This window comes from Hirundo rustica, chromosome 5 (genome assembly GCF_015227805.2).
Source record: "Hirundo rustica isolate bHirRus1 chromosome 5, bHirRus1.pri.v3, whole genome shotgun sequence".
Classification (NCBI taxonomy): Eukaryota; Metazoa; Chordata; class Aves; order Passeriformes; family Hirundinidae; genus Hirundo; species Hirundo rustica.
Window position 1 is genome coordinate 29,696,339 of NC_053454.1, and position 11,786 is coordinate 29,708,124.

Consider the following 11,786-nt stretch of genomic DNA (forward strand, 5'->3'; position numbering starts at 1 on the left):
GTTCTGTTCTTTCTCAACTTTGCACTTTAGAGCATGAAAAGCAGAGAGGTATTCAAAAATCTATAATGCAATTTGCTTTTTGGACTTGGGAACTCCACTCTCATTAAAGAAAACGGGATCATCTTTCTTAACTGGAAAAAGAAACTCAGAGATTATATAAAAATTCTGTAAGCCAGCAGTCTGTCTTTCAGAAAATCACATTTTGCTTCCTCCTTTAGGATCAAATACCAGTGGAGTATGTGCCCATGTGTTTGTGCAGTTATGCAAATTTCTACAAATACATTAACAATTGCATATCATAAATATTAAATATAAAAATTTTTAATATAGAATAATTTGGGTGTGTATATACATACAGTGCATAAAGACTACATTAAATAGTTTCTTTTGATGTTGAGATTACTGGTGATTCAAAAAATCTACATCTCAAAAACATTAATAAAATACAAATATTTTAAGAGGCTCTTTGAGCACATGTATTTCAAATCAGTTGGAATTAACCTTTCATTTACTGATAGCTTCTCACAATTTCTTTATAAATAATGTGCTTCTGTGCACAAACAGCATAGACAAAAAAAGATATTCCAGAATCTCCAAATGAACATGGCATTAGCTTTTATAAACACGAGATTTCTATAATCACTTCCACTGTCATGGAAGTTTCTGCCTCTGAGTTCAGTGATCGTAAGAATATTAATTCTTGAGAGACATTAGTGGTCATCCCTGAAGGTGAATTGAAAACTATTTTTAGTGAGATAACCACTAAAAAAAACGCTCACAAAACTATTTTATTTGAGACAAATTGATCCTGAAAATCCTCTTCACATAGAGCTCTTTCACAGAAAGATTTCAGCAGAAATTTTACATCACAATAACTTTTTCTCAGTTTGGCAGTGAGATCCATCCTTTCAGCTTTGGTAAGATTCTGCTGCAGGATCTGAACTTCATTCTATAAAAAATGTACTTTTAATACAGCCCAAATTCAACAATATGTATGCAGGTACTTATATCTGAGTAAGTCCAATATAAGCTTGATTATGCAGCATGACTGTGTGACTCATCAGTGCCTATCTATCTGAATGAGATTCCCAACTGTAGGGAGTTGGGTTAGGAATGATACCAGTAGCCTAAAATTCGTGGGTTTAAGGATTATCATGATTTCAGTCATATTGCTCTCAGTAAAATAATAAGTTATGCTGTGGACAGATTTTAAAATTTCTGCTTAATATACCTTTAATATTAATATTGGCACTTATGGTTAGACTTGATGATCTTAATTTTCTTTCCCAGTGTGAATGATTCTACAATTCTATGACAGTCTCATGGAATTTTTTGCATTTCTTTTCTTTTTTAGCTGTAATGGCATTTCTGTTTGACCTAAAGGCTTTAGTGGACATGATGTCTATTGGCACACTTCTTGCTTATTCACTTGTGGCAACCTGTGTCCTCATCCTCAGGTGAGCCAAAAACATCCTTTGTATTCCACTGTGGGGTTTTTTGAGTTGGTCAGTAAATAAAAAGAAGTCATATTTACAAGACATGTTTTTTGCTAAATAGTCAGTAGCTGTAAGCTTATAAATGGTTTCTAAGAAGCAGTGATTCCCCAAAGAAAACAATGGTATATTGTTACATAAGTACAGCAGTGAGTCAGGTTAAAGCTTCTAGTGAAATCTTTTATCTTCCAGAAGAAGTATTGGTCCAAGCATTAGTCCCAAAGGTCCTAAATATAAGCTCGAGTGTAGAATTCAGTGAGTGATACTTGTATATGAATACAATCTATGCTATACATAAGGCCTTTTGCATTTTGGGGACTGTATGTGAAACAGGAAGATGTTCTAGGTGGTTCACAGGATGAGCAAGTTCAAATAGTTGCTTTATATTATCCTAGTCAGAAAAGTGTTTTAAGATGTGGTAGCCCTAGATGAGAGTGCAAATATTATCTCTCAGTGAGTTTTACTTCTCAGTAAAACTCTAGTATCGGTCATGTTTATAAAGCTATGAAATTATATATTGCTAGCTACAGCTCACTTTATTTTGTATTGCTCTTTTTTATTTTAAAAAGTCAGCCTTATTACTTAAGGCTAAGTAATTAACTTTGAAAAGTGTAACAGCTTAAATTCAGCTCAAATTCATTGTTGCAATAATTTACACTTTAAAAGAAAAGCCTATTCTATTTAAAAAGGACTCACCATACGTATCTTTAAAAATATACTTAAAAGCTAACAAAGCAGATGTCAATTTTTGGTTAATGCCAGTTAGAAGCCTCTTATAGTACGGTAAACAAGTCAGAAACAAGATCCCTTACTCTTTCCTTGCTGTTGACTACCAGATCCTGTCCTTTCTGTGCTGGACCAGTCATTTATCTGAGCTATTGGTGCACTCAGGTAGCTTAAAAAAACTGCAAAAAGTCTCCAAACAAACCAATCCAAAAAGAGTTGCCATAGTATTTTTACATATGATAGTGACTAATAATGCTGTTGTAGTGCAGTTATAACTTGGGATTCTAATGCCCTACTGAAATCTAGTACTTCAGTACATTCCTAGAGCCATATTGCTTCAAATCCGGAAGAATGCTTAATGTTTTTTATTACACTGTTTTTTGCATAGGTACCAACCCACCTATGAGGAACCAAAATACTCTCCAGAAAAAGCATGTTTGGCTGCAGCTGAAAGGGAATGTGCAGTAAGTGAGTCCCAGATAAACATGATAGAAGAGAATCGCTTCCGTCTTCAGGCCTTGATTAGTCCATCCAGTTTACCAACTGAGCAGACTGCAAATATAGTTAACTTTTTAGTGGGTCTCTTAGGTGAGTATTTGGCTATCCAAACTCATGTATGCCTTAACATTTATAGTGGAATTTTATTAAAGACAGAATGAAAAATCCACTGATAATATGCCTTCTTTCAGTCATACATGTGTTGTTCTGTGTTTTTATCCTTCTTGATGAATCAGTCTAATCTGTAGTCGTTTTCATTTAATTAAACTAAACATGTTCATAACTAAAGTACATGTTGAAGCTTGATAGCACTCTTCTTAAAAGTCTCTTCACTTAATCTAATAGGTTAATCTCTTCAACACAGAGATTAAGTGACCTATTTCTGTAATTCTGTTTTTCATACAGCTTGCTTGATTTGTGGCTTGAGTGTCCTCATTACATATGGAATTCATTTCATTGCTAACTTGGAACCCTGGAGTATTGGCCTTCTTGCTTTGCTGGTGATATCCTTCATAGTTACCATTCTCCTCATCCAAAGGCAGCCTCAGAACCAGCAGAAAGTAGCCTTTATGGTGAATAACTTATTCTCTATGTTATTCTCTGATGAGAGCTTTGGATGGATTCTAACGAGTGGGAGAGAGAACTTAAAAGCTGGAAACAAGTCAGAAACTGATGAGTGTACAATCACTTGTCTGTGTAATCTGCAATCCTTTGGACATAATACAGAGTATAAATCCTTTCATTTTGCAATTTCAATTATGTTCTAAGATCAGTTATTTAATGGAAATAATTAAGTATAGTGATGAAGGTCAAGCAATATGGTGGAGCTGGGGGAGTATTTCAGAATAAGAGAGATAGATATATTATTTTTCAGCTGTGAATACAGGAATTCATTAGTATATGTCCCACAAAAACTGGAGGTTTTCTATAGTGTTAGAGAATATATATTAAACATAATGTATTTTAAAAGTTTAAGATCTACCGAAACTATTGTTTAAACCCAGTGAAAATTTCACTTCATTACAACAGCAAAGAAAAAAAAAAATCTCTATTAGTGATTACACATTACCTCTGGTTTCTGTTACATACCTGAAGTGTGACATGCAAAAAAGATGATGTTTAATAGAAACATATTAAATATTTCCTTTTAGGTTCCACTGTTGCCATTTTTGCCATCATTCAGTATACTGGTAAATATTTACTTGATGGTACAATTAAGCGGAGAGACTTGGATGAGATTTAGCTTCTGGATGTTACTTGGTATGTACTCCTGTTCATTTCAGTCTCTTCATACACTAGAACTCATGATTCCCATCTTAGAACATCTTTTCCTTCAAATATTTGAAAAAAATCTCTGCAATTTAATAAAAATCAGCTAATAATTCTGAACAAAAGGAAGAGCATGCTTCACCAGAACTATTTATATGCATTCAAAATTACAAACATAGCTTTTAGGTACTAGGAAGAATTCCAATAAGCCATGATTTTTTTTTCCCCGTAAGTATAGCCAAAATTATGTAGAAACCTGCTTTTAGTAAGTTTCTTCCCAGTATATCAGTCTATCCTCTTTTAGACCTAGGAAATGGTATTAATTCCATCTAGACATAAATTAGAGATAATAGTTTCCATAAATTATTAGAGCATTTAATTATGCAAAAATTATGCACTGGGATGTCCTGCAGAAACAGGGAAGACCTGAAGCATGAGCTCTGATTCAGATACCTGAAGAAGAAAATTCTTTTGAATTTTGAATTGTTGGGAAAAATCTGTTCAGCCAGAGAGAAATATCTGCTTTTTAATGCACTACTTGCCTGAAAACCCTTTGAAATTTTTTTCCCTTTTGGAAGGCTTCCTCATTTACTTTGCTTACGGCATGAGACACAGTGTTGAAGGCCATCGTGGCAAAGGAGATGATGATTCTTGTTCAGAAAATAGTGGGATGCAAGAAAAGAATCCAGTGGATGACCCTGAAAATGCAAATGAAAGGGATCAATTTCTTCCACATGAAAGGACAAGTGAATGTTAAATTCTGCAAACAGACAAATCTTTTAAAACTTCAATTGGCATTTTACTTGCAGACTGAAATTTCAGCAGCTTTCTGCCTATATGTGCCTCTTGAAAGTTTACTTCAAGGACTACAAGGACTAACTGACATTTTGGACAAGCTGCTAATCCATCTTCACCATTTCAGGACTGACAGCAGGGAGATTAATATATTTTTTTTTTAAAAAAAGTACCCTTTGGCAAGCAAAAATTTGGAGACATTGAAGTGTTGTCCAAAATCACTGGCAATCATCAGATATGAAGAATTTTAAAACTGTCTGCAAGAAGTTCTGAGTATTTGACAATGCACTGTGAACATAAGTGTCTTTCATACCTTCTCCTTATCTTTGTTATGTGTTTTGGTAACAATCTAAATTCTCTTCTTTCTGTTGAAGTAACTCATGGAAGACAAAGTTCATTCATATAGCCCTGTGTGAATGAAAATGTATTTGCAAAATGAATGGTAATTGTATGGATACTTTATAAAAATTAGAGAAGCATTTATTTATGTAAAAAGTAGTAATTGCTTATCTTTACTAATCATGACTATTAATCTGCAGTCATGGAGAACTCAAGCAGTGAAGACACTTCAAAGGTTTTTAATACCTCCAAACAGCATTCAAGACTTCTACTTAAGTGCATGCCTTTTCTTTGAAGGATGCTGTGCGTATAGAATAATATTCACAAGAGAAGCTCTTTTGTTTTCTGCAAAATCATCTGGGAAATAATCTGTTGGTTACAGTATTGACAGTGGCAATCAGATGTGATTTAGCAAATTTTGTGCTTTTTGACCTCGGAAGGGCCAGAATTTCATATGACTAAGTAATTTGGTACTTACCTAGGGCAGTCATCTGATTTTCCTTCTTACTACTCATTTTTCCCCCTATATTTTCTCCTTTATGTTCCAGAACTGATATTGCTGAGATTAGCGTTACACATTTCTTCTCCTAAGAAAAATTAATGCACAAAATCCCAGCTTTCTTTTCAGATGGTGGGGAGGTTAAAAAAAACAGAGGTCTGGGCTTTGGAAAAAAGTCTTGTCAAAAGAATGTTTCAGTGCTTCATTAAGTCTTAAATGTATGTTAGTGTAGCACTTTTTTGTCAGCCAAGCCTACATCCACAAATCCATTCATATGGGTAAGATGTCTAAATGCTAATTTATGTAAAGAACCAAACTGGTGTGGTGGTGCCGGGTAAACAATTGTTAATACTGGTAAAAACAGAAAATGTTCTTCTTTCAACATAAATCATTATTATCTGTCAAAGGCACAGAGATACTTTCACACTTTTTCTTAGCAAGGAGTAGGTTCAAGTCCCACAATATGAAATCATTTTGCAAGAATATATTTACAAAAAATCCTTCCCTAGAGTAAGAACTGTCTTTGACTTTGTCATGGAGAGTTGCAATCTGAGGCTGGTACAAACCATTGGTATTAATCTCTATTGTTAGGCATAAGAACTTTAGGTGCCACAAGAGCTATGTTGGTTAGCACCTTACTTATAATAATTGCTGGACTTTTATGGGGGGGAAAAAAAAAAAAACACCAAAAAACAAACAAACAACCAGAAACTAGTTTGGCTGCTTCTGTCTCCCTCCTTTTTCAAAGCAGTAAGTCACTCTTTTTAATCTTAAAATGGCTTCTTTCTCAGTAGTTTGAAATCCTCAGCTTCAAAAACACCATTGCTGTGGGAGCAAGTCAGCTGTGACTATGTGAAACTTCTGCATGATGTCTTTATAGAGAAACACAACTCTTAAAATTCCTTCCACATCTCAGCATATGGGAAGTGCAGACTTACTTTTTGCTACAGTTGTTGATGCCACAGAGCAGGCCAGCCAGGCTCCCAAGACACAAACTCCTGTCATGTGCAAGGAAGACTCCATTCCCTCCCAAGGCCATCACAGAGAATGTATGTGTGCACACCTATCTATGCATTTGCACCTGTAGGAAATTAGCCCACAGTGAATTTGATGTACTGGTTAAAATTCTATATTGCACTGGACATTTCCTTTGAAGTGATACTGCCAATATAATTAGCTTCTGACTAAAGCAAGTGCTCTAGCTAAGGCCTCTGATGAGAACTAAAGGAAGTAGATATTTTAGCTTATTTACCTGATGGATGTGTCAGCACTTTGTGTATTGACAGATTCCCCTTTCATATGTATATTTCTCCGCCCTTGTTAGCAAAATTAATTATTTTAAAAAAATAGGATGTGCCTGTACAAGTGTTGCTAAGACAGATGGGAGAAGCTGCAGCACCAGAACTATCCACTAAGAAGATGTAAAATGAAATTAAAAGAAAGTAATTGGGTAGTCTTAGTTGCTTCAACTGCACAAAGCTTATTTATATGTGTGCACAATCTTTATTAGTCAGTGTCTTGAGTAAAAACAGACAAGCCAGCAGTAAGATATTTATGGTAAATTTGATGTACATTTCTATATGCAGTCTTAAAATTCCAGATGCTTCAGCAGGAGTCTGCAGAAGCAAGGACATGTCATGCTCGTCCTTACACAGGAGTGATAGATGAAAGAAATCCTGATTTTGTTCTCACATTTGCTCTATCTCTGTACTTGCTGGAAGATCAGCTGAAAGCACAAGTCCATTGGAATTAAACCATTGTTATTTTTTAACACAGTTCTTGATACTGTACATTGTTCTGTGCAAATAATAATGGTATTCATTAATACAAAATATCTACTTTTGAAGGTAGCTTATTGGGTTTTTATTTCCTTTGTAGAAAAAAAATCTCATAAACTTAATTTATGTTTCTGAATAATTAATGTTAACTGATATGATATTCCTGTGGTATTCTACTCCGAATTCTGCAGCAGGAAGTTTTGTGAGGTAACTTAGATTTCATTGTCTGTTATCATGGATAAAACTGTTCTGTTAGTAGCAGTATGCTTTTTCCTGCACAACAAATGCTGGTCAGATTCCTGAAATCTGTCATATTGTGCTTATGTTGCCAAGTGTTAAAGCCATTTATATGACTTACTGTTAGAGAACTAGCAGCAATGAATGTCAATAGTAGTGATACAGTGTTACTCATGTACTTAAGTAGGTCTTGACCTGTGTCATCCAGAAACTTCAAATGATAAAATGAATTTAGAGGCAAAACTTAGTAAAGCTTAAATATATATTCTGTATTTTATTACATGGTACATGTACAAGTCTATTCACTTTTCTCCTAAAATTTATGCAAAATACCCCCAAATTCTATATTTAAGAAGTATAAGGTATAGTGTTTTCATAGAACTTTTAAAAAGTGGCAATATCAATGTGCCCTAAGCATCCAGAGGCGGTAACAGTGCAGGAAACCTGTGTGAGACGGTGCAATTGGGTATGAGGCCTTTGACACTGAGGCACATTCTTTTACAGTAGAAATTTAATTCACAAGAAGGCTGGCAAGCCTTACTTGAGTGCATAAAAAGGAAAATGAAAGCACCTTTCTAATGCTGTTGGGTGCTAATTCTTCCTGGACTTGCTGGGAAGTCTGTATGAATTGCAGTATGTTCACTGAAGGCACTGAGGTTACTCAGTGTTAAGTAAATATAAATTTTACAGAAAGAGGGGGTGGTATTTCATATAGTACAGGATCTTTGTGTTTGTTTTTAATTTCCTGTACCTTTAGTATTTCTTTCTGGCATACATTTTGAGGACCTCTGCACTTTTAATACTTGGACCTTTTCAAAGCTAAATATAATGCCTTTACCAGGTGCTGATCTATTTTCCATTTGATCTTAGAAAACATACTCCTTAACATGAGCTGAGGTGAATGATTTCTGTTCATAGACATGCAGACATGCATTATAAAGAACTGTATGTGTGTATATACATTTTTTTTTTATTGTCACTTAGACAAATTCTGTTGTTTTTGTACAATTTCATGAGCCTTGTGCGAGGTCAACTCCAGCTTCACTAAGTTTAGTCGGAGTCATAATATGAGGATTTGAATATTTAGGAGAGCTTTTTTCTTTTGTGGTACCAGAAAGTAAAGCATGAAATATGTGTTCCATATCTTTAAAAACAATAATGTGTGCATCATTTTAGAAAACATTAACACGCATATCCATCTTTTCTTTTTGTCTGTATGTACATTTTAGTGATTATTTGTGTATTGTATGCTGCTGAGCATTCAAAGTGTAGACAGGATGATTGTGATGCAATTTAAACTACAAATTTGTATTTCTTTGAAGTGCTCTACCAAAATGAAAAGTCTTGAATTTTATGAATGTAAAAATGCTTGTATTTAGGAATATGGTGCTTTTTCCCCCACTTTACAACAGAATTGTTATCAGTGACATTTTTAGTTACCTTAGTTCCAAATTTTAATGGAAATTACATTGTTCCTCATTTACTGTAAAATGTGCTTTGTGGGTTAACAATAGTGCATTTGTTCCGTATTTTTTAAATAAAGTTGAATATCACTTGTATGTCCTTCATACAGCAGCCGTAACTTTAATCACAACTATAGTTTTGGCTAACACTAAAACAGTATAAATATATATTTAGCTAACACTAAAATCGTGAGTATACCAGATATCTAATATCATGACATTGCACAAATCATAGCACATTTAAAATATAACATGATATGTATGCGCCGTACAGAGGGAATAGAGAATAACAGCCTTTGATTTGGGTATTTTGTGCTACACTGCCAAACCAGAGATTATGTTAGGTTTGATTTCCAGAGGGAGCGACTAGCCCTCAGTGCTCATGCTGAACTTTCTGAAGCACCAAGCCCTGTCCTGGTATTCACCCAACCTCAGAGTTGGATGAATAAACTCATTGTTGTCTCCTTGTTCCCTTTTTGTGAAAAAAACCCAAACCAAATCAGCTAACCACAACACTAACGAGAACCACTCCCCAATCCTACAAAAAAACCCCTCCAAACCCCCCACAGACCCTGAACAAACCAACTCAAAAACCCTCCCCAATTTTGAATAGTACTGTGAGTATAGCAAGAGAATAAAAGCATGTGTCTGGGCAATGGATAACAATAGTCAGGACCCAGAACCCTACTGACAGGGCAAGATTATCATCTGGCACTGTTTTCAAAGGCTTTTGAGTAGTCATCTCTGTTCATAGACTTAAAAGTAGCTATGACAGAATTTTTTTCTGAGGTACATTATTGTAAGGAATTATATAATTGTATTCAAATTATTAATAATTACCTTACTGTACATACAGATGTACTAACACTGATCTTGAAAATCCTGGTCCCATGAAGCAATGGAACAGGGCCCCTGATTTAAATGAGGATGAGTCATTCTGCAAGCATCTCATCATATTTAAAATATTACTTGAAGAGACGTATTTAATCTATCGGCTTGCTCATGTGGAGGACTGGGGTCATCACATGAAGGTTTAAATTAGTTTTTCTGATGGCTATAAATGAAAATGTTTTTCATGCATACCCATTGTAAAGTAGCACACGTAAAATTCATAAAATAATTTTTTTTCCTCGTTGTATACATTTTCATAGGAAAAAGGACTATGCCAGTCTTAACATTAATGCAGTCTGACTGTTATTTCCATGTGCTATTACCATCTTTTCCATAATACACTAATACTTGAAGCTCAGTCACCATTAGATCATTGACCTACTCTGTGAAAGCAAAAGGGAAATTTCACCTAGGAAGGCACATAAGGATTGCAACAAGCAGTTTTGCAGATGACAAGGAAAAAAACTTCACTCTTCATCATAAGCAGGAGCTGTGAATATTTCCACTGAAAATTTGCAGTTTATACTGCACAACTCTTCTGAGTTCTCTCTGAGATTCATTTACCTTAAAACAAAGACTGATAACCTTTTCAGATATAATACTAGGCATTCTAATAATTTCAAGGGGGAAACACTTTTAAAATATCCTATAGCAACAAAAATATTATTTTTCTTTATTTGTTACTGGGAATGGATGACATGTTTAGGACACACTGATAACAGAATGAAAACGAGATCATGAAATTTCATCATCTTACTCCACTAATGCGCCCTACTGGCTTCTTTATACCAACCAGCTGCCCCAGGGTGAAATCTCAAAGCAGGGTCAGGCAAGCAAGTCTCCAAACTCTGCATGTATGTGTAGGCTAGGAGAGCATTCTAACTTTTTTTTTTTTTTTTTGTGGATGCAGATGAAGCCTAGGCTTGCTTTAAGTAATCTGTAAGTACGCTGCTCTTACATCTGCTGTGGCCCTGGAGCTGTGGTCAGGGACACAATTCTTATTTATTTTTTTTCACACTCAACTGTAGTTGTGTCTAGAACAAGGTCTGCCTGTGATCTCTGACAGCCATTATTTTTCTCCCCGTTATATCTACCTTTGTGGCCCCTCCAGCCAGATTTTCCTCTCCCTTCTCCTCCAAAGAAACCCTCAAATTTCAAGGAATGGCTTTTTACAGCTCATTGTGGGCAGAAACATAAACGCGGCAAACATCAAGTTTACCACTTTCATCTCTCTGCTAGCAGCAAAGAGAGACGTGCGCCTTCTCAAAGTGCGTCACACAGGCATCCACGGAAACGGTGTCATGGCCTATGGAGCCCCAGGATGGACCAGAGAGACACCTCCCGTTTTCCACAGTGAGGTAGCTTTTCCTGAGCTATCGGGAATCTCTTCGGTGTGCCAGACTGGTACGAGTGCAACAGTTTGACGTAAAAATGTAATTTTGCTGTCTTAGGCCAGCAGTGTTCAGTGCCCTACCCGCACCCCTGGAGTCACCCGTGGTACAGCCCGCGCGGCTCTGGCTGCTCCGCTCTGCCCACACGGCTGCGGGCCCCAGGGCAGCCAACAAACACCCGCACCTGTGCAGAGCCTCGCAGGGCGAGGGGCGGCTGCCGCCGACCAACACCCGCCCCCCGGTGTCCACGAAGGTTCGCGGCCATCTCTCCGCTCCCCACACGGCGTTTCCAGCGAGAAAGGGCGGGAGGGCGGCGGCGGGCGCGGCCCGGCCCCGGCCCCGGCCCCGGCCCCGGCCCTGGTCCCGGTCCCGGTCCCTCCCCGCCGAGGCGCCCCGGGGCCGCCCCG

The 11,786-nt window shown here is 36.6% G+C and overlaps 1 protein-coding gene across 4 annotated transcripts in view; it reads left to right on the forward strand.

Moving 5' to 3' along the window:
- SLC7A2 (solute carrier family 7 member 2) overlaps nt 1-9,193 on the forward strand; it is a 67,910-nt gene extending 58,717 nt beyond the window's left edge. For 3 of the 4 annotated variants that reach the window (XM_040063802.2, XM_040063801.2, XM_058420503.1), the window contains exons 8-12: nt 1,355-1,457; nt 2,608-2,807; nt 3,123-3,289; nt 3,869-3,977; nt 4,565-9,193. In XM_040063802.2, the coding sequence (XP_039919736.1) occupies nt 1,355-1,457; nt 2,608-2,807; nt 3,123-3,289; nt 3,869-3,977; nt 4,565-4,743 (758 nt within the window). In that variant the 3' untranslated portion in view covers nt 4,744-9,193. The remainder of the gene's footprint in view (nt 1-1,354; nt 1,458-2,607; nt 2,808-3,122; nt 3,290-3,868; nt 3,978-4,564) is intronic. The other variant, XM_040063803.2, reaches the window with a different exon arrangement.
- The last annotated feature ends 2,593 nt before the right edge of the window (nt 9,194-11,786 follow it).